This window comes from Mobula birostris, chromosome 5 (assembly GCF_030028105.1).
Source record: "Mobula birostris isolate sMobBir1 chromosome 5, sMobBir1.hap1, whole genome shotgun sequence".
NCBI lineage: Eukaryota > Metazoa > Chordata > Chondrichthyes > Myliobatiformes > Myliobatidae > Mobula > Mobula birostris.
The window spans coordinates 41,406,468-41,429,922 of NC_092374.1; the positions used below are offsets into that span (position 1 = coordinate 41,406,468).

General features: G+C 41.3%; 1 protein-coding gene across 1 annotated transcript; it reads left to right on the forward strand.

Moving 5' to 3' along the window:
• The first annotated feature begins 3,776 nt into the window (after positions 1 to 3,776).
• Positions 3,777 to 23,028, forward strand: ak3 (adenylate kinase 3). Its single transcript, XM_072257958.1, has 5 exons — positions 3,777 to 4,076; positions 12,567 to 12,686; positions 14,994 to 15,166; positions 17,921 to 18,039; positions 19,112 to 23,028. The coding sequence occupies exons 1-5, from the start codon at positions 3,929 to 3,931 to the stop codon at positions 19,215 to 19,217; spliced, it is 666 nt and encodes a 221-aa protein (XP_072114059.1). The 5' UTR covers positions 3,777 to 3,928; the 3' UTR covers positions 19,218 to 23,028.
• The last annotated feature ends 427 nt before the right edge of the window (positions 23,029 to 23,455 follow it).

Genomic DNA, 23,455 nt, shown 5'->3' on the forward strand with positions numbered 1-23,455 from the left:
TATGCCTGGTCACCTTTTCAAAGAACTCTCTCAGGCTTGTTAGACATGATCTGCCCTTCACAAAGCCATGTTGACTGTCCCTGATCAGACCATGATTCTCTAAATGCCCAGAGATCCTATCTCTAAGAATCTTTTCCAACAGCTTTCCCACCACAGACGTAAGACTCACTGGTCTATAATTACCCGGACTATCCCTACTACCTTTTTTGAATAAGGGGACAACATTCGCGTCCCTCCAATCCTCCGGTACCATTCCCATGGACAACGAGGACATAGAGATCCTAACCAGAGGCTCCGCAATCTCTTCTCTCACCTCATGGAGCAGCCTGGGGAATATTCCGTCAGGCCCCGGGGACTTAGCTGTCCTAACGTAATTTAACAACTCCATCACCTCCTCTCCCTTAATATCAACATGCTCCAGAACATCAACCTCACTCATATTGTCCTCACCATCATCAAGTTCCCTCTCACTGGAGAATACCGAAGAGAAGTATTCATTGAGGACCTCGCTCACTTCCATAGCTTCCAGGCACATCTTCCCACCTTTATCTCTAATCGGTCCTACCTTCACTCCTGTCATCCTTTTTTTCTTCACATAATTGAAGAATGCCTTGGTTTTCCTTTACCCTACTCACCAAGGCCTTCTCATGCTGCTTTCTTGCTCTTCTCAGCCCCTTCTTAAACTTCTTTCTTGCTTCCCTATATTCCTCAATAGACCCATTTGATCCTTGCTTCCTAAACCTCATGTATGCTGCCTTCTTCCACCTGACTAGATTTTCCACCTCACTTGTCACCCATGGTTCCTTCACCCTACTATTCTTTATCTTCCTCACCGGAACAAATTTATCCCTTGCATCCTGCAAGAGATCTCTAAGCATCAACCACATGTCCATAGTACATTTCCCTGCAAAAACATCATCCCAATTCACATCCGCAAGTTCTAGCCTTATAGCCTCATAATTTGTGCTTCCCCAATTAAAAATTTTCCTGTCCTCTCTGATTCTATCCTTTTCCATGATAATGCTAAAGGCTGGGGAGCGGCGGTCACTGTCCCCCAGATGCTCACCCACAGAGATCTGTGACCTGACCCGGTTCATTACTTAGTACTAAATGTAGTATGGCATTCCCCCTAGTCCACATACTGTGACAGGAATCCAACCTGGACACACTTAACAAACTCTGCCCCATCTAAACCCTTGGAACTAATCAGGTGCCGATCAATATTAGGGAAGTTAGTCACCCATGATAACAACCCTGTTATTTTTGCACCTTTCCAAAACCTGCCTCCCAATCTGCTCTTCTGTATCTCTGCTGCTACCAAGGGGCCTATAGAATACCCCCAATAGAGTAACTGCTCCCTTCCTGTTCCTGACTTCCACCCATACTGACTCAAAAGAGGATCCTGCTAGATTACCCACCCTTTCTGTAGCTGTAATAGTATCCCTGACCAGTAATGCCACCCCTCCTCCCCTTTTTCCCCCTTCTCTATCCCTTTTAAAGCACTGAAATCCAGGAATATTGAGAATCCATTCCTGCCCTGGTGCCAGCCAGGTCTCTGTAATGGCCACTACATCATAATTCCATGCATGTATCCAAGCTCTCAGTTCATCACCTTTGTTCCTGATGCTTCTTGCATTGAGGTACACACATTTCAGCCCTTCTACCTTGCTGTCTTTACACCGTTTATTCTGCTTCTCTTTCCTCAAAGCCCCTCTATATGTTAGGTCTGGCTTTACTCCATGCACTTCTTCCGCTGCTCTATCGCTCTGGGTCCCACCCCCTTGCCAATTAGTTTAAACCCTCCCGAACCATGCCAGCGAACCTACCTGCAAGGATATTGCTCCCCCTCGAGTTCAGGTGCAACGCATCCAATCTGTACAGGTCCCACCTTCCCCAGAGGAGATCCCAATGATCCAAAAATCTAAAACCCTGCTCCCTGCACCAACTCCTCAGCCACGCATTCAACTGCCATCTCCTCCAATTCTTACCATCACTGTCACGTAGCACTGGCAGCAATCCTGAGAACGCCACCCTTGAGGTCTTGTTCTTCAGCCTTCTAGCTAGTTCCCGAAACTCACACTTCAGGACCTCATCCCTCTTCCTGCCTATGTCGTTGGTCCCAACATGTATCACGACTTCTGGTTGCTTTCCCTCTCGTACCAGGATGTCGTGCACCCGGTCAGAGACATACCAGACCCTGGCAGCCGGGAGGCAACAAACCATGCGGGTGACCTTCTCACGTCCACAAAATCTCCTGTCTGCTCCCCTGACTATAGAGTCTCCAATGACGACAGCTCTCCTCTTGTCCATCCCACCCTTCCGCACCACAGGGTCAGACTCAGTGCCGGAGGCCCTGCCACCGTGGCTCACACCTGGTCGGTCGTCCCCACCAACAGTATCCAGGACGGTAAACTTATTATTCAGGGGAATGGCTACAGGGGTGCTCTGCACTACCTGTCTGCTCACCTTCGCTTTCCCCCTCTGACTGATTTTCACACAAGACTGTGAGCCTTTGCAACACACTTTCTCAAAGGGCGATGTAAATCATAACCTGATTTATTATCGCTGTCTACATGACGTGAAATGTGTTGTTTTGCATCAGTAGTACAGCACAATGACAGAATTACTATAAATCTCAAAATAACTAGTGCAAAAATAGGAATAATGAGGTAATGTTCATGGACCATTTAGAAATATGATTGTGGAGGAAAGAATCTATTTTGGAATTGAGTGTGGGTCTTCGTACTCCTGTATCTCCTCCCTGATTGTAATAACAAGAAGAGGCTCGGCCCGAAGCGTCGACTGTACCTCTTCCTATAGATGCTGCCTGATCTGCTGCGTCCCACCAGCATTTTGTGTGTGTTGCCTGAATTTCCAGCATCCGCAGATTTCCTCGTGTTTGCCCAGGAACATGAAGTCGCTTCGCCTTTCCATTGCTGACCCCTCAGTGAGGACTGGTTTGTGTCCTCCCGACATTCCCTTGCCAAAGTCCACAATCATCCCTCCTCTTGCTGATACTGAGAGTGAGGTTGTTCTCGCCATCCCACTCAACCAGTCGCAACTCGAGATTTTATCAATAACCGTCACGCCATCTGCGAATTCAGAGATGACATTTGAGCTGTGCCACGCAGTCATTAAGTGTAGAGACGGCAGAACAGTGGGCTAAACACGCATTCCCGAGGTATCCCTATCACCAATATGTACTGACTGTAGTCTCCCGATAAGGACATTGAAGATCCAGTTGCACCGCTTTTAGAAGCTTGGTTATTAATACCGAGGGATGAAGGTATTGAACGACGAGTTGTAATCCGTAAACAGCAGCGCGATGCATATTTTGTGTTGTCTATGTGCTCGGAAGCAGGATGGAGAACCAGAGATTGCAACCGCTGTGGAGGGCAAAATGGAGTGGGTCCCCTTGCTCAGGCACGAGTTAATCCTCAGCACCAACAGCCTCTCGAAGCACGTTATTATGGTCAATGTGACTGCTCTAATATTTTAAGGCAGGGCAGAAAGATCCCTGATAAGCAAGGAGGTGGAGGAATAGAGTTGAGCGCACAATTGAATCAGCCTTGAACAGCCGAGCAGCCTACTCGCGTTCCTGTTCTCTGGGTTACTTTCCTGGAAAACAACACAACTGTCAGACTGTCATCCTCCTGCCCTGCATCCTTTACAACGCGCATTCGTAATTGATTTCACGCTTCCACGGCTTGCTTTCCATTGCACAATCCCCGCTCTGCTTCGCTACATCGCTGGCTCCCGCCCCCGAGGGTTTCTCCTCCCAGTCACTGTCACTTCCTGCCGCGGAGCCGTGGTACCGGCTCTCGCACCGAGCCAAGTCCATGCAGCAGTGTTGCTGCCGAGCGGAGTGGAGCTGCCGCTGTGGTCCCATCGCTGACGGGGAGTGGGAACCACCGGCCTATCCCTAACCATGGGGGCTCGGGTGTTGTTCCGGGCCCTCATCATGGGTCCTCCCGGCTCGGGGAAAGGCACCGTGTCCGAGCGCATTGTCAGCACCTTCGGGCTGAAGTACGTCGCCAGCGGGGAGCTACTGCGAGATAACATCCGCAGGAAGACCGGTAGGTGGGGTGTGAGGGGGACCGGTGGGGGTGAGCTGAGAGTGAATCTCGCGTAGCAGCATTGCTCTTGACCCGCTCTTCCCCTTCCCCCGACTCCTTTTCTACTGGTGGGCAGAGATGGAGGGGAGACAGCGGCCGGAATTGACCCTTTGTATCCATGTATCCTTTATACTGTACTTTATTGTCGCCAAACAATTGATACTAGAGCGTACAATCATCACAGCGATATTTGATTCTGCTCTTCGTGCTCCCTGGAGTACAAATCGATAGTAAATATTAAAAATTTAAATTATAAATCATAAATAGAAAATAGAAAAGGGAAAGTAAGGTAGCGCAAAAAAACCGATAGGCAGGTCCGGATATTTGGAGGGTATGGCCCAGATTCGGGTCAGGATCCGTTCAGCAGTCTTATCACAGTTGGAAAGAATCTGTTCCCAAATCTGGCCGTACGAGTCTTCAAGCTCCTGAGCCTTCTCCCGGCGGGAAGAGGGACAAAAAGTGTGTTGGCTGGGTGGGTCGCGTCCTTGATTTGTTTCCCGATGTGTTTTCCCGGGTGCCCTGTGTAATGAGAGTGTTTGGGGACTGGCCTGTTTGTTGCTGACCCAAAGACTGCAGAATGTGAGTGAAGATAACCTTATGAACTGGCCTCATTAACTGATTTTCTCTTTGTGCACGGCCTTCTCTCGGTGGTTAACTCCGAGTCCAAAGACTGGAACATCGCTTCCTCCCCCCCGCCCCGCAGATCGTAGTCTGAAGGCTGAAGGTCTGGAGTACAGTACCAGGCGGAGGAGGAGCGCCTGTCCATTAAGACTCGCGAAACGTGGGTCCCGCCACGGTTATTCTTTAATGAATAACAGCCAATATAAGACCTTGTAATCTGCTTTATATCCCAGAGTTTGATTAATATCAAAGTGTACTCCACTGGTGACAGCGTACTTTGAGTGCCTTGAAATAATGAAAGGTGCTATACAAATGCAAGTTCGTTTTCATGGAAACGATGAATAGATCGTATTGTTTCATATTGCAAAGTGGGAACAGTTGGGACAAAACAAACAGTTGAAGGTGCAATATACAATAGCTATCATCGTTAGGTGGGGAAATGTTATCTATTGGTTCACTGTCCATGTGTTCAGTGTTTTTTCTTCCCATTCAATTTTTGTTCCTCTCAGTTAGGTGGAGATCTTTATCTGGTGAAAGTAACAAACTGCCCAATAAACAGTTGTATAACACCATAGGACATAGGAGCAGAATTAGGCCATTCACCCCATCAAGTCTGCCCCATGGCTGATTTATTTTCACTCTCAACCCCATTCTTTCTGCCTTCTCCCCATAACCTTTGACACCCTTACTAATCAATAACCTACCAACCTCCACTTTAATGACTTGGTCTCCACAGCCACCAGTGGCAATGAATTCCACAGATTCACTGCCCTCTGGCTAAAGAAATTCCTCCTCATCTCTGTTCTAAAGGGACATTCTTCCATTCTGAGACTGTACCCTCTGGTCTAAGATTCTCCCACCATTGGAAACATCCTCTCCCCACATCCACTAGGCCTTTCAGCAATATGTTACTTACTTTACTTTTTAAATTACTATTGATAAAAACTTGAAAGCTTCTGTTGTATGAAGAAAAGCAATAATTAGAAAGAGGAAACTTAATTACAGCCTTTAGGATCACTGCCATCTGAGAGGGGAGGTTGAGAAACATGCTGAGTGAGTATTTTTCCACAATTTTCTTTTGGTGCCTGTTTTGCATGCTCAACAGTTCTGAAAGGGAAGGGCTTAAACTAGTTAAAGATTTAAGTGTTTTAAGACAGGATTGAAAAATTCAATTAAGCTTGCCTTTATATGGCATACAGTTTGTGTTCATTTAGTTGACATGAGTTATGTTAGTTTTATATTTAAATGTTGATTTATAGCAGCATTTTGAAAGTACCCAGGCTGTAAAAATAGGGGACAAGCTCTCCTCTACAATCACTGTGCGCACCGATGCCCCACAAGGCTGTGTACTCAGCCCCCTGCTGTACTCGCTGTACACCCATGATTGTGTAGCCAAGTTTCCATCGAACTCAACATATAAGTTTGCTGATGACAGCGCAATCGTAGGCCGTATCTCGGGTAATGATGAGTTTGAGTACAGAGAGGCAATTAAGAACCTGGTGGCATGGTGCGAAGACAATAACCTATCCCTCAACATCAGCAAGACGAAGGAATTGGTTGTTGACTTCAGAAGGAGTAGTGGACCGCACGACCCAATTTACCTTACTTTCCCTTTTCTATTTCCTATTTATGATTTATAATTTAAATTTTTAATATTTACTATTGATTTGTAATCGGGAGCGCGAAGCGCTGAATTAAATATCGCTGTGATGGTTGTACGTTCTAGTATCAATTGTTTGGTGACAATAAAGTATAAAGTACCTTTTTCTTTATTAGCTATCTCAAGGCTGATAGAAATTGTGTATTGAGACTGAAATACTCTGCCTTTTCTGAGAGTACAGCTGGTCAATCTGAAATATTAAGGAAAGAAATAAATTTTGAATTTGTAGTGATCTTGCACCTTCTGTCACATATGATGAAATGAAGTACTTTTGAAACATGTTTACTCTCTCAATGTAGGAAAATGCTATTATCACAATTTCCTAATACTATTTGAAATGCTTGCTATTTCCTTCTGCTAAATTACATAATATTACATAATTATCTGTGTAAATGAGTATTATATTATTAGTGCAAAATGCATAACTGTTAAATACATAATTTGTTATACTGTATTACTCTCCATCTGCCACTTTACCAGCCACTCTCTTGTACTCCTCTGCTGATTATCTTTCTAGCTCACTTTCCAACAAAGCTTTGTATTATCTGTAAACCTGAATACCTCATGCTCTATTTTAAATCAAATCAGTGATGCACAAGTAGTTTGTAATAGTGATCCTTGTTGCAACTGTTTACAACCTGAAAAAGATTGGGAGCTCACATTACCAAGTACCTACACTGTATCCGTCAGAAAAAGCAGGATCTCCCAGTGGCCAAGCAATTCATTTCTACTTCCCATCTCCATTCCAACTTGTCAGTCTATGGCCACCTCTGCTGCAGTGAGGCCACACTCAGGTTGGAGGAACAATATCTTGTATTCTGTCTGGGTAGCTGCCAACCTGATGGCATGAACATCAATTTCTTGAACTTCGGGTAATTGCCTGCCCTTCACCATTCCCACTCCTGTTTTCCCCTCTCACCTCATCTCCTTACCTGCCCATCTCCTCCCTCTGGTGCTTCTCCCTCCTTCGCTTCCTTCCATGGTCTTCTACCCACTCCTATCAGACTCTCCCTCCTCCAGCCCTGTATCTCTTTTGTCAATCAGCTTCCCAGCTCTTTATTTCACTCCTCCCTTTCCCCAATCCTCCTCCTAGTTTCACCTATCACCTGCTGCCTTGTACTTCTTCCTCCCCTCACCTTCTTGATCTCATCTTTTCTAGTCCTGATGAAGGGTCTTGGCCTGAAACATCTACTGTACTCTTTTCCATAGATGCTGCTGAGTTCCTCCAGCATTTTGTGTGTGTGTTGCTTCAATTTCCAGCATCTCTAGATGTTCTTGTCTTTGACCTCCTGTTTATTCCTTTTCTCTCTTTTTCCTGCTGTTGTTTCCATACTTCTAGCATACCATTCGAACCACATGAACTCTCATTTTATGTAACAGTCTTTCATGCACTAATTTATTAGCTGTCTTCTGACAATCCAGACACACCACAGCCACTGATTGCCCTGCTCAGCTGTGCCAGTTATATTACAAAGAAGCCTGCGTGATACTCGGCCTACTTAGACTCACAGTACTTTCTTGCCCTTGATTCCTCCAATATCCAAAAAAAACACCTCCAACTCAGTTTTGAGCCCTCTTGGATAGAGAATTCCAAGAATTCACCATCATCTGAGTAGACATTTCTTCTCTTTATTTGTAGACTGTTGATGTCAAAGATTGATAGCAGCTCCTCTATTTCTGGGTATCATCATTGTCTGTCATTTGCTTGAATTGCCACTCTCAGCCTGTATGTGATGTTCTAGACTTTGCTGGGATGTTGCATTTCCTAAACTTCAAGTTCAAAGTTCAGAGTAGATTATTATTAAAGTACATACATGTCACCATATACTACCCTGAGATTCATTTTCTTGTGGGCATTCACAATAGATACAAAGAAAACAGTAGAATAAATGGAAAAACCACATAGAAGGACAAACAACCACTGTGCACAAGACAACCAACTGTGCAAATATAAAAAGTAATAATAAATATACAAGCAATAGATGTTTAGGACACGAGTTGTAGAGTCTGAAAAAGTGAGTGCTAAGTTTGTGGAATCAGTTAAGTGTTGGAGTGAGTGAAGCTACCCTTTCTTGTTCAAGAGCCTGATGTTTGAGGGGTAATAACTGGGTATGAGACTTGAGGCTTGTTTACTGCCAGTGTTTGAGAAGGTCCTTCCAAGATTTTGATCCAACGTTGCTGCACATCTCTACAAGGTAGAACAATGCACCATTAAAATCTCATGTGGGAGGATCACTGGAAAGTGTATTTTTCTTTTATTACAGTCAGTGACAGGTGCTGTAATTTTGCTACTGATTGCACAATTGAGGCCAGTAAGATTGGCAATCAAATGTAACCCAATTAGTGATTCCATTCAAACATTTACTTTTGCTTAGAAATTGTTGGGTGACTGAGATTCAGATTTACTTATCATGTGTGCAATGAAATATACAGAGAAATGGGCCATCTGTGTTAACAACCGACACACCTAAGGATGCGCTGGGGGCAGCCTGCATGTGTTGCCACATATTCCAATGCCAGCGTACCATGCCCGCAATGTTCAGCAGAACAACACCATCAGCAGTAACAAAAAACAAAACAACACCGGCAAAACAAGCTCCTTTCCCACCCACTCACTTACATAGATAAGCCTCCAACCCCAGACATGCTGCCTCACTGTAAGTAGAAAAGGACAGGCTGCCTCTGGGCATCCAGTCCTTAACCTTGTGAGTGATGCCATTTGATTTGGATGCTTTGATTGTGGAATAAGAGAAGTCCACATTTTGGAATGTTTTCTAAAGATGAAAATTGGTGTTTGTCAACTGATCTTCAATGGACCCAAACATGATGTGAATTCCTAGAAAAGTTTGTTTTCCCCCCAGTTCTAAAGTCACCTCTTCCTCCTGAACATATTATAGTTACCACCCACAAGAACACACTGGGAAGACAAACTGAGTAGGGTTCTGGCTCCACCATTGAATCTGATTGTGGCTGAAGACCTCCTCTCTTGTGGCAGTTCTCCCTAGCTCTCAATTCCCTGGACTTGCAAGATTTTATACCTTCCTATTTAAATATCCCTAATAATCCCATCTTCACAATCATCTGGGGTAAAGAATTCCATAAATTTCACACCATCTGTGACAAGAAATTCCTACACGTCTGAATTTTAAATGCAATGTTATAAATGACCACTCCTTAATTGTGTATATATGGACCCTCTTCTGAGATTCCCTCATGCCCACTTCTGTATGTTTCATGAAGACTCTCCTAAGTGCCAAGGAAGGCAGATCCAACATTTTTAGCCAGGGAAAATCCTCTCATCTCATATCAAGTATCATGTCTCAAATGACTTGTGTACAGTATCTATCCCAGGATACTCCCTCATTTGAACGTCAATGATTCAGTGCTGGTTCCACTCTTCAAATCTCTGTGAGGTAGAATTCAAAGAGGACCCCACCTGGCAGGGTGCAGATGTCTGTCATTTTGTGTACAAAGTCAATGACTTTCAATAAAATAAACAACCTGGATAATTTGTTTGGGATTTAGTGAAGAGGGTGGAGATAATTTTTGTCTGCAACACCTAGAGCACATTGTTGCTCTCTCAATAATCTCCTGAGCTCTTTGGCATCAAGCTGATGGTCTCAGCTGAATGTTTGATATGGAGCAGCTACGTTGTGGGCTGGATGTTCACAATGCTGCCCTATTGTGGTGCTCATGTTTTCCTCTGCTCCAGTCTCTGGAGTCAAACGTGAACACAGAGTGTAACTTTCTTGCTGTTATACTGTCAGGGAGATGGGAATGGATTCTGAGTGGCACAATTAGTGCAGCTGCTCCTCAGAGCTCTAGTGATCCAGGTTCAATCTGGATTTTGGGTTGTTTGCATGGATTTTGTACGCTCTCCCTATGACAACATGTGCTTCCTCTGGGTGCTTCTGTTCTCTCTCATATCCCAAAGACATGTAGTTGATTAATTGATTGATGTAGGTTACCCCAGTGTGTGGGTGAATAGTCAGAGCTGAGAGGAATTGAAGAGAATGTAACAGCAATAGGATACAGCAAGAATTAGTGGAAGAATGGGATTACTCAGTAAAATGACATATATTTGACAGACTGAGTGGCTGTCTATGCTGTAATAGATTATGGAAAATATGGATTGCTGGAGTTGGTGTCCATGCCGTACTAAATTGCAGGTGAAGCTTTGCACTAAGCATGAAAGGCTTTATTTATCCAGTTTACTAGTCTGATAACCCAAATTTAATTTTACAATCCCTACTAAAATAAACCAAAGTTCAGCAATACTGACTCATGCTGAGCTAAGGTGTAGCTCAGTAGATAAGTCAGTCAAAATTATTGTCATATGCAGAAGTACATGTATGCACAGTTGCAAAAAAAACCTTACTTGCTACAGCATGGCAGACACATTGCAACATATAAGCAGCATTCACAGGAAAAACAAATTATACCCAATTTTTTTTTTTACAAGAATTAGAATTAGAACAAAAAAAAAGTCCATTTTAGTGCAAAGTGGTCAAAGTATTGTTAAACTAGTGATTAGGGTTTTACCTGTTGGTTCAAGAACCAAATGGTTGAAGGCACGTTTGTTCAGGTTTCTGTGCCTCTTGCCTGATGGTATCTGCAAAAAGAGGACATGGTGGGGATCTTGATCAATTTGCTTTTTAGGGGCAGTGTTTCCATTACAAATAGTGGGGAGGGGATGTGCCTGTGATGCACTGGGCAGAGTCCACGACTCTCTACAGCTTCCTATGTTGCTGTGATTCAAATTGCCAAAGAAGACTATGATGCAATCAATCAGGATACCTTCAACAGCGCATCTGAAGAAGCTTTATTAGATTAGATTAGTTTTTATTAGCATCGAAGAGTCTGATAAAATGAACCCACTAACCTAAATCCAGCGCAGAGACTAGCAGGGAGGATGCTAGTTATCATAGACCAGTTGGACCTTCAGTCTTCCCTGCTGGTCCCAGTTGACCACATTCAGACCATAACCTTCCAAGCCCTTCCCTTTCATATGCCTATCCAAATACTTCTTAAATGTTGCAATGGTACCCACCTCTATTACTCTGGAAGCTCGTTCCAAGTTCTCACTACTCTGTGCATAAAGAACTTAACTCACAGATCTGTTTTAAATCTCTCCTCTCTTGTTCTGTATCTGTGCCCCGTAGTTCTGGACTACCCAGCCCTGTGGAAAAAACTATGATCTTACCCACATTCATGATTTTGTAAACTTCTGTGATGTCACCCCTCATTCTCCTGTGCTCCCGGCAATAAAGATCCAGAGTGACCAAACTCTCCTTTGAACCCAAGCAGCAGTCCAATAAATCTCCTCTGCACCCTCTCCATGGTGCTTGTTTAGCTACAAAAGGACTATTTTATATAAAACTGCATCCAGTTTGTGAAGCAAACTCAGATTTGATTTTAAAAAATCAACCATAAATGATTAACAACTTTGGGCGAGTAGTGAATTTCCTGCTGATGTTATAGTGTGCCCTTGTCTGGTCTTTGTGAGTGACGTAAGTGTTGTCCTTGAAGTGATGTTTATTTTTCTCTTCCCACCCAGTGCACAGTACATCTCAGCAATTACTTGTAGTGATGTTGTAATACAGCAGGGTATTTGAGTGGATACCAACAGAGCTCAGATTTGTTCTTATTACAATTTATTTATGGAAATATTATCAAGTACAAGCTATCATGCACACTCGTGATGTGAATTTGCTGCAGAATTCAATGCAGATATTTACTCAAGGAGAATGAGGGTGAAGGAGGAGGGGAGAAATGGTAAAGATAGCGTTCTTCTTGGGTTTATACTAAAAGTTAACCTTACAAAACATTGACTAAAGGGCTTTCAATAAGCCACTTCATTGAGGAGTCAAGGCCAGAGCCCATAGAAAAATTGGAACTGATGGTTCCCAAGCCAAGCTATGCATTTTCTAAGTTATTTCCATAATTGTAAGTGATCAGAAAACAACACAGGCTCTAAGGGTTAGTGGAAGTTGGTTACACACCATATACCAAAACATGAAGATTGGCTGGTCAACTCCTAGACCTATGGATTACATTCTACTATAAGTCAACAGGTTTAGGACGCAAGGTGAAACTTCTAACGTATATGTGCATGAAAACCAGCCTTGGATGTTTGTAACAATATTAATTCAGTGTTTGCTGTGTTGCAGAAGTTGGATTACTAGCCAAGTCATTTATTGATGAGGGGAATCTGGTGCCAGATGATGTGATCACTCGGCTAATACTGCATGAACTGAAAAGCATAAGTCAATATAACTGGCTGCTGGATGGTAAGCACAAGTGTGTCACTGAAACACCTCTAATACTGCACTCAAAATACATGCCTTGCAAAAGTCCAGGAATTGAAAAGCTATAAGCCAGGGCTGTTTGCTGTGGTGCCCCAGCTTTTATCAGTGTAACACAAATGTCAAGACTTATCTTGATGTTTTTAAACTTGTGGTCATGGCAAGATATTGTGGCTAGTTACTTGGAATAAACTATCTGCATGTAAGTTTATATGAAAGTAGATCATTACACAATACAGCAATTCATACCTTAAAGATAGCCTCTTACTTATTCTTAACTACACTAACTTAAGTGAGACAAAACAGGAAATACTGGAAACACTATGTAGAGAGATGTTCCACAAATCAGTTGCATCATGTGAGTATAAAATTTAATATTTTAATTCAAATAATTTTTAAAAAAATTTGTAAAGGGGAAAAACTGTTTTCACTGATGTGGGTCAATAATCAGCTGTCATTGATCCAAAAATATTGACAAGGAAGATGAGAAATAAAATTTGCTGCAAGTTTTTTAGGATCTGGAATATGGTAGAAGCAGGTACCATTTTAATAAAAAAAAAAAAAAAGAGGATTTGTGTTCCACAGATGAGGGAGGGATTTACAGTTTTGGACAAAAAATGGCTGTCTGGAACTGAATGTGACAGCCTTTGTGTTTAGAGCGAGTGCAGGCATGATTGGCTGAAAAATCTCTTCTGCTAAAAACTGCTCTGATTCAATTCCAACAATGTACTTGGTTAAGATGTTGCACACGTGGGCCTGAAAATTCTGGCCTCACTTTCCCGTAATAGGAATTCATTTGCACACACCACCTTTAGTTATGGGTCTAGTTACCTTTAGTTTACTGTCAGTGTACTGTGGCTAAGACATAGGAGCCGAATGGTATGATTAACATTGGTTTCCATTAATGTTCAAAAATCCAGAAAAATATGGACAAGAAAATTAAAGTTTCCTCTTTTGGTGCATTTTCGCTTTCTTCTTGGCACAGGCTATCAGAAAATCTGGGCCATGTCTTCGACCAGGAATGAAAACATTATTTGCTTTGGAAGACAAGATAATGTAATTTTTGTCTCTTTGACCTTTTTAAAATTTTCTTTAATAGACTAGCTGTATGCATCTTGTGAATAAATTTGTCACAAGAATTTCTAGTGAGAAATTTAACCCCAGTGGGAAATGCACTCATCAAAAGAATATGAGAAATTGCTGATGCTTTTGATTCATATGTGGAATATTGGACCCATCAGGAAGACCAACATTTATCTCCTAATCCTGGATTGTGTTTGAGAGGATGGTGATGAGACAATTTCTGCAAGTACTACACTTCAGATGTTGAATTTGCTCCCATAGAGCACTGAGGGAGGATTCTGAAACAGCAAAGGCAAAATAAGTGATGTGTGTTTCTCGTAATGGTTGTGATTGAATGGTGTTCTGGAAGGGAATGTGAAAGAAACTATAACTAGTTGTTGCATTGAACCTTTTAGCATGTGCTGCAGGATGCTGTGCTAATGGTGAAGATTGTGAATGTTGGTGGAGCTGGGCCCACTGAAATGTGTTTCTTTCCTCTAGAATGTGAACGTCCCATAGTGCTGTTAGAGCAGGGCTCACTTAGGGAACTAGAGAGTATTCTATCATCTGACAGGTCTTACTGGATGGTGGAAAGTCTTTGGGACACCCAGGTTCTGTAACCACACTATTTGACTGGTTGAGTTGTTTCTGATTAATAGTTAGCCCCAGCATGTTGTCGACAAGGATTTGACAAAGGATTGCAGTTCAATATCATGAGGAGGCAGTTAGATTTGCACTTAGTCAGGTTTATTGTTGTGAGAATGTTACTCGCCCAGTCAGCATGCAGGCTTCACATTTGCAAGGATATAATATGTGAGATCTATCATGGTAATTTGTGGAAGTAAATGTAATGAGCACTTTCATTATTTTTATTAAGTTTGAATACAAATTACTTTGTGTCTGACGAGATTCTTAGACAAAGCTTATTAGCAAACAAACTTGGCCTTCAATTCAATAAGGATACAATATTCCTTTTTAAATTTTTAAATAGCAATCATTGTTAGTAATATTCTTTCGGTGTCAAAATCTTGTCTAATCCTTAATCCTCCATGTTGACTCAATTATTTTTTTTAACATATGTGATACCTAATGTAATGCTGTTTGGTGAGTGTGATTTCGGAAATTAAACTCCTTTAGAGAAAAACCTTACTATGAAGAAAAGCCTTTGAATCTTTGACTTGGTTTTACAAAAACTTAATACACTGTCTATTTCTCATCCTTGTTTACAAGGGTTTCCCAGGACTGTCCCGCAGGCAGAAGAATTGCACAAGGTTTACCAACTGGACACTGTTATTAAGTTGAATGTCCCATTTGAAACAATCAAAGAACGTCTGACGTCTCGATGGATCCACCCAGGCAGTGGGAGAGTATACAATACTAACTTCAATCCTCCAAAAGTAGCAGTTAGGTATCCGACATTAAAACTGGAAAAAGGTTTTATAATCACATTTAAAAGATAAAAATGCATACATGGAGACTTGTTTTCCATCCAGAATCCTGGAGTTGCCTGTTTTCATGTTTATTAAATATTTACTTCACTTTTTGTGATTGGAGATACATAATAATTTCTGTTTTCTTTGGATTGTACTCCCTCAGATATACAGTTGAAAAATATTCTCTTAAAAGAACACTTGGCTTGCAGATAAAACCTTTGGTCCACTTTGAAGATAAAAGATAGGCTGAAGGTTTTTAATTGTGAAAACAAAATAAAGAGGATGAGCAGATTTAGAAATCCTTGTGCAGAAATCATAGGAGAAAAGGTTTTTCGAAGGTTAATTTCCATTCCAAAAGAGCAAGAGTGCAGAGGAGTGGAATAAAGAGCAAAGCAAATTAAGTACTTTTGTGTTGCTGCTGGGTTTATGTGGGAAAGAAACTTTTGTACAGAAGCTCCACACACAAATAGTGATGAGTTCAATCTATGTAGCTATGGTTGAAGGTGAGATGTTCATCAGATAAGGGTCGTTGGCCCTTTCTGGCATGTCCTGGGATTGTCCATGTCCATGTCTATGTGAGGAGGTAGGAGCTTGTGACTGAAGAAGCTGCTGGTAGTGCAACATTCTTAGACCTAGGCATCAAATCCAAATTACAAAAGGAACAAACAACAAAGTCTGCAGATGCTGGAAATCCAAGCAACACACACAAAATGCTGGAGGAACTCAGCAGACCAGACAACATCTATGGGAAAGAGATTATGTTTCAGCCGAAATCCTTCATTCAGACTGGAGAAAGAAAGTTGAGGAGTAGGAGTTAGAAGGTTGGGGGGAGGGGAGGAAGAAACATAAGGTGATAGGTGAAACCGGGAGGAGGGGAGCGGTGATGTAAAGAGCTGGGAAGTTGATTGGTGAAAGAGATACGGGGCTGGAGAAGAGGAAATCTGGTTGGAGAGGACAGAGGGACAAGGAAAATGGAAAAGGAGGGAGGAGCACCAGAAGAAGCTGATGGGCGGGTAGGGAGATAAGGTGAGAGAGGGGAATGAGGAATGGTGAAGGGGGTGGGGTTGGTATTACTGGAAGTTCGAGAAGTTGATGTTCATGCCATCAGGTTGGAGGCTACCCAGATAGAATATAAGGTGTTGTTCCTCCAACCTGAGTGTGGCCTCATCGTGGCTGTAGAGGAGGCCGTGGACTGACTTGTTGGAATGGGAAGTGAAATTGAAATGGGTAGCCACTGGGAGATCATGCTTTTTCTGGCAGATGGAGTGTAGGTGCTTAGTGAAGCAGTCTCCCAATCTACATCGGGTCTCACCAATATACAGGAGGCCACACCGGGAGCACTGGATGCAGTAGATGACCCCACAAACTCAAGTGAAGTGTTACCTCACCTGGAAGGACTGTTTGGGGCCCTGAATGCGTGAGGGATGAGGTATAGGGGCAGGTGTAGCACTTGTTCCGCTTGCAAGGTTAAGTGCCGGGAGGGAGATCAGTGGGAAGGGATAAATGGACAAGGGAGTTGTGTAGGGAAAGATGTGCTTGGTGGTGGGATCCCAAAGAAGATGACAGGTTATGGAGAATTATGTGCTGGACGAGGAGGCTGGTGAGTTGGTAGTTGAGGACAAGAGGAACTTTATCCCTGGTGGGGTGGTGGGATGATGGGTTGAGGGCAGATATGTGCAAAATGGAAGAGATGTGGTTAAGGGCAGTATTGATGGTGGATAAACACTTACAAAAGGAACATTTATGTTTCTCTTTTTATGTGCCATAAATAAATTTTTAAAAATCTGAATCTAGTGATCAAATATACCATGAACCTGAGTCATCTGATTACCTTTCATTACTGACTTTTTCACATGACTTAGTACAGTTTCTCTATTTGGATATGCTGGTCAAAGTACAGTTAGATAGCTTCTGGGTCAATGTCCAGCTTTGGAATTTATTTGAAACTTCATTGGCCACAGCAAATATTTACTCAGAACTGAGATGAGGAGAAATTTCTCTAATGAGGGTTATAAGTTTTTAGAATTCTTTAGCTCGTTGCTGAGTACATTCAAGGCTGTGCTTGATGGACATTTGGATTCAGTGGGACTGGGGAATGGAACAGTCACTATCTAAATAAAGTGAAAGTGTTTTTCTTGGCATTAAGGTCACTAACCAGATTTCATGGGGATTTAAGGTTATTCACAAAGTAATCCATAGATGGCCCAAGGAAATTTTCTTTCCAGGGGTTTTTGACATCCGCCTGAAAGAGTGGTGGAAGCAGTTTAGAGAGGGAATTAGATTAAAAATGACAATGGGGAAGAATTTCAGGGAAGTTGTGAAGAAAGCCAGCATAGCTATTACAAAGTGCATGGCTTTGTGTTTTATCTCTAATTCATTGCATTTCTACATATGCCCTTCACTCCTTTGCAACAACTGGTGTCAGAAACCAGTGCAGGTTGCCATCTTGTAATTGCATGTTGCAAACTTACAACACTGTCTCGTTCAGTTATTGACTCATGCTGGTGTGGCATTTATCGCGTGAACAGGTATATTTTAGAGCAGGGGTCCCAACTTGGAATCCATGGACCCCATGGTTAATGGTAAGGGTCCATGGCATAAAACAGGTTGGGAACCCCTGTTGTAGAGGGAAGATTTAACAGTGGTTATTTGTGGGGAGGGACATGGTGAAATACAAACTACTGCCCTTCACTGATTTTATTCTCTGAATTGATCTGAGCAAAGGGGATTGATGACCTCACTGGAGAGCCTCTGATTCAGCGTGAAGATGACAAGCCAAAAACTGTGATCTCAAGGCTCCAGGCATATGAAAAACTAACCCAGCCAGTTCTGGAATACTATCAGTAAGTGAAGAAAACTGTCACCAATGGCAAACTCTACGTCTCGAATTGTGTTGTGTAATGAATCAGCATAATTTGTCAGAGATTCGGGGATAGATTTTTCGGGTGGCAACGCAACCAGTGTGTCACATGATTGTATAAATGAAAGCACAGTGCTTTTAAAGAGGAGGATGTACATGTTGGGGAAACAAAACACTGAGCAGTAAAATGATTGGCCTGTTCAGCATTTTGACGGACCTGAATATTTTAGCAATGGCAATCTCTATCGCCTTGTCAGCTCATGAGATCTGGAAAAGTAGTTGAGCTGGTGCTCTGATTAAAGGGGGAGAAAGCGAGGGGCTGGTGGTGGCAAAGTTAAAGCTATTGCATAACATTTAAATGGTGAGTGGTCAATTTATGGAATGGGTATACACAATGGAGTGTGGAATCAGTTAGTAGTTAGTTAAATACAAATAAAATGTATACAGTTTAATTCTATGGGTGTAATTAGAAATGATTTGATTTATAATCTGGCATACTGTGAAAGTTACAGAGCTAGCATTCAGAGGGCTGGATCCAAAATCCCACCATGGCAGCTCAGGAAGTTAACTTTAAAAAGAAAGTGGAATAAAAATGACCAGATTATCGGTTGGTGGAAAAAAAAAAGATCAAGTTCAATAATGTCATTCAAGGAAGGAAATTTAACTTTTTCCATTTGGCTATAATGTGACTGCAGGCACAAAGTGCCTTTGATTCTTAATTAAAACTATCCAGGAGCCAATTTAGTTCTGATGCCAATTTGGACTGAGAAGTAAAATGCGGTCTTGCCAGTGATATTCATGTCTGTGACTGAATAAAAAGTTTGAGCAACAGATAACTTTGATCCGGTGGGCTCTGAAGTTTCCCACCAAGTAATCTATTATGAATCAAAGGATTGAGATTATGGTTATAATTACTGAACAATTCCATTATTGTTGCATCATCTAAATACAGAGATGAACTTTGCTCATTTTACATTTAGGAATTTATATATTTATTCCAATAGAGGATCCATTTTCTGTTTTGCAATAAATCATAATATTTGTGCTATTTATAGAAATAAAGGCATTCTAGAAGTCTTCTCAGGAACAGAAACCAACAAGATCTGGCCTCATGTGCATGACTTCCTTGGCAAGAAGTTGCCGGCTCTCTCTGTTAAATGAAGGAGTTCAACAGCAAGACAGAAGACAGATTTTCTATTAAGTGGATTCGTGATTGAATTATTAACAGAAGGGAAAATCCCTGTGAAAATTATCATTTGATGGAGATTTTTCTAAGTATTTTTAGTGGAAGCTTTATGGAAATATTTTAAGAGTACTGTTCATAAGTGGTTGGTAGACCAATGAAAAATAGTCTTAAGAACTGAAACAAATCCTGCTTTGTTTACAAGGTTGACACATTGTCTTACTAGTATTAACTATTTCCCATTAAGATACAGTTTGAAGAGTATGTAACCACTAAACAAGTGTAAAAGTAGCTGCTCTGCATGGTGTTGCACAATAACATTGTCAGTTGGTTGACTAAAACAAAGTTGAGTCCCTCAATAAATGACCAACCATCTGCATCTAATGCAGTAACTAGAGTTCAGAAAGGTTACATGTTCAAAGCTCTTCTAGAATTATCCCGAATCATATCAAGGAGCGTGTTTTCCTGAGGAGCTATTGAAGATCTGCCGTGAACTACTTTCTGTCACTGATCTCATGAAAACAGTGAAATGGAAAAGAAGCTGATTCAGGGATCTGTTCGCAGATGATATCTTTAAATGATGCCGCCATCTGGTTTAGATGTTATGAATGGCACTCACACCCTTGCTTGGGCAGTAAAGCTTGGCAATCAGAAGAATGCTGGAAATATTCTGACCAACTGTACCTTTATTTCCTATCTTTTAGACCCTTTAATATACTTAGTGACAATCTCAGGCTTTAAATGGAGATGATGTCCGTTGCCACATGTAGGAGAGTTTCACACTTATGCAGCTCTATTGAAATGCTTTGTAACTTTTTCCTAAAAGTCCCAATTTTGATTTTAAGACTGAACTTCCCTGGTCCGAGACCCCCCCCCCCCCCATTACTTCCAATCTACTTACCCAATATCTTATCCCCTCAGCCTATGAGTTCCAGTGAGTACTGCATTAGTTTCTGTAATTTCTTTATAATTTAATGTTTTTGTATCATTCTGGGAAATTATGCTGTATTTCCTCCAGGACTTTAAGGCTAAGTGCCCAAGAACTACCTACAGAACTTTGTGTAATTCCACTAGTACCTTTTAAAAATGTGATTTCACTTATTCATCCTTACATTCTTATGCTCTAGATTTAAAACCATACATTAGCTGTTTTACTGTATTTTTGTTGGTGGTTGATATTAAAATAAAATGTACATGGACTTCCCAAGTCCCTGGTAGAATTCAGGGGAGTTGATAGGAATGGGGGAAAAATACAAAGGTGTACAGTGGATTCTGGTTAATTAGGCTATCATTTAATAGGAACAGCCCTTTATTTGGGACAACTCTTAAAGAATAAAAATTAAATTGAGTAAATAGCTAGAATTCCTTTTGTTTATTTAGGGCACTATGCCTCAATTGGGACAGGAGACCCCAGTAGCATTCGTCGCATGTACTCATATGGCAGTTAGCCACCATTGTGCTTGGAGTGATTAGTTTTTAAATAGCATCAGTTGCTTTTGTTTGTCTTCAAAAAGCTGTGACTTTTGCACTGATAGTTGATGAGAAATAAGCAATTAGTCAATTCTGAATTGTTTTGCTCACCGTGGTTTCGAGCGTTCAGGATTGGAGATGCCAGAAACAGCAAGAAGTAAAAATGAAACAATTTCACTTCTTCAATATGTTAGGAATTATGAAGAACTTGAAGGTATTGATAATCATTACAAGTGTTACAATGAAGGTTTGGAGGATGCAAACATCTAAAGCATTAGTTTGTGCTTATTTTATTCATTTACAGTTAATGATACAAACACAGCAGATGAATTCCTCCCTTGATAACTATTAGGAACCAATACAGTTTTTATAGTACTGTATTGGTAATATTCTAATTTGTTCTCTATTTAAATGCCTAATTTGTTAAATGGTAGTTTCTCTTTTTTTTAAAATATCTTTTAACTACTTCCATGAAACTTCAGCTAATTGGGCCAGCTGCTTAATTGGGCCAAAATGCACTGGTTCCAATTAACCTGAATCCACTGTATTTGTAAGAATGGGGTAAATGGGTGTCTTATGATCACTGTAGACTCATTAGGCTGAAAGACCTTCTTTCAACTGTTACTGTTTCTAGCTTTTCAAAATTTACAACATGCCCTTTACTGCTTTTTATTTTCTAGATGCAGATTGGATGATCTATGTCTTTTGATATCCAAAGCCAGTTTGGCCTACACTCATAATCTATTATCTCTTTGTAACACAATTCTTCCATGTGTCTGCTCTTTGCGTAATCTTCAAGCTTCATTATGTGGCTTCTAATTGTTTTAAATTTATGTATACAATACCTGTTCCCCTTTATTCCCTTTCCTACAGCTCAGTGACTCTCCTGAATAAATTAATAATTTGCTTTGTGGGCTTCAAATTCAGCTCATGGATGCTTGGGAGGGAATTCACTAAACACCTTTTGGAAGTGAGTCCTAAACACATGTAAGCACTCACCAATTTAGTCATCTCCTGAAATTCAGTCTTTTTTAGGGGTTTATCTCCTATGATTCTGCACAGGGTGAAACATTCCCTTAGTTATTTCTTTTCATCCCTTTTACAGAGTGCATTGGTGTACACAAATATCTAATGTAAATACTTTGTAAGTTGTTCCTGAATTAAAGGAACTTTGGAAGATAATTATTAAGACATTTTCAATATTCTTAAGTGACTCTTCTGAATCTTAGGAACTTGATTTCCAACCTGAGCATTGTTTGAGTGCAAATATTTTCTTCATTCCTTAGGCTAGTGGGCATGTTGTCATGATTTATACTTGAAAAAGACTAGTACACCACTTTAGTTTTATCTCCATTATGTATTTACAAATGGTCCATATTGCTCCTTTTTAATAATTGTAAAAGGGAACCAGGTGACATTTTACCTCAAAGTCAAAAGGTGATGTTTCAAATCAGAGGCAAAATTCTAGCCTGCCACACCCATGCAGTATCAAGGTGATGTCTTTCAGAGAGACAGTAAATCAAGACCTTAACTGGTGTTTAAGATAGACAGGATCACATGACATTACCTGGGGAAGATAAGGATGTTGGGTCCTGGCCAAGATGTGTCTCATTTAACATGTTTTGGGGAGTAGTGTGTGCAAACTAATCCTCTTTCCTTTGTTATAACCAACTGATCACCAAATGACACTGTTTCAGGTGGATGTGGGGATAAAGCTAGTGTAGACAACACAAACAGAACACCAGTCTGTATTATACTGATGAGAAGGCAGGTTTTAAATAACTCTCAATCTGCAGTATACATTAAGCAGGTAACCCATTCATAGACTGATCCCAGGTAGCTTGGATATGTCCTGCGGTCTCCTGCAGCTTTTTACAGTGAGGTTCATAAAGATTCTGGCTGCTTGGTTAATTAAAGCATTGACTGAGCCAAGTTCACTTTCTTCTCTCATCTGTGAGTAAAGGATGGACTTACACTGAGTATTAAAAATTAGAGCTAACCTTAACTTGCATTCTCAACTCAGCCTAATCTTTTGAGCTCAAGTCTGCAATGTTAGAAATTTGTGAATGCTTTTTATCTTTCTTGAGAAAAGTCCAAGCATCTGATGTAGAGTATTTGCTACAACCAATGTCAGAATTGTTCGTTTTAAAATGCAAAAGTTAAGTCAAAATATAAAATATAATTCAAAGGGAAGTTGATATTTTAAACTCTTACTATTTTTAAACTATGACTTAGTAAACTTGAAGCTTGTTCAACTCATTTGTTTCTGGTTTATGTAATTGTCTCAGAATATAAAATAAAGTAATGACTGACAGTTTAGACCTATATTGGTGTTGTCCATTGTATCTGACAATGATAGAAATCTGTGTGGGAGAGTTTTTAAAGTGGATAAGCTGTTGCACTGGGGAAGTTCCACTCTCGCTCTGAGAAGTGCAGGTCCAGTGGTATGGGTTGTTGTCAAAATCTACCATCTTCCTTGGTCACAGTGGATAACCATGACTTTTTCTGTGTCTTGTCTTGCTCTTTGCTCTCCACAAAACATGCAGAGCCTCTTCCTGGCCATTGGATCTCACTGTTGGTTTCATCTGCCTAGCAACTGTCCCTGTGTCACCATGTGCAGGTTAAGAGACCCACTGGCTACCCTCACTTGGTCTAGGCCACCTGTCAAAGTGGTGTACCAGGGCACGACCGCTGTTACATGCAAACTGCTACTTGGAGCTACAGGTGAGAGTGGAATGGGGACCAC

Excerpts from the sequence above, each read along its gene's own strand:
- ak3 (XM_072257958.1), top strand. The coding sequence starts at position 3,929 with ATGGGGGCTCGGGTGTTGTTCCGGGCCCTCATCATGGGTCCTCCCGGC. Across the intron at positions 12,687-14,993 it reads ATATAACTGGCTGCTGGATG|GGTTTCCCAGGACTGTCCCG; the intron begins GTAAGCACAAGT and ends CTTGTTTACAAG. Across the intron at positions 15,167-17,920 it reads TCAATCCTCCAAAAGTAGCA|GGGATTGATGACCTCACTGG; the intron begins GTTAGGTATCCG and ends ATCTGAGCAAAG.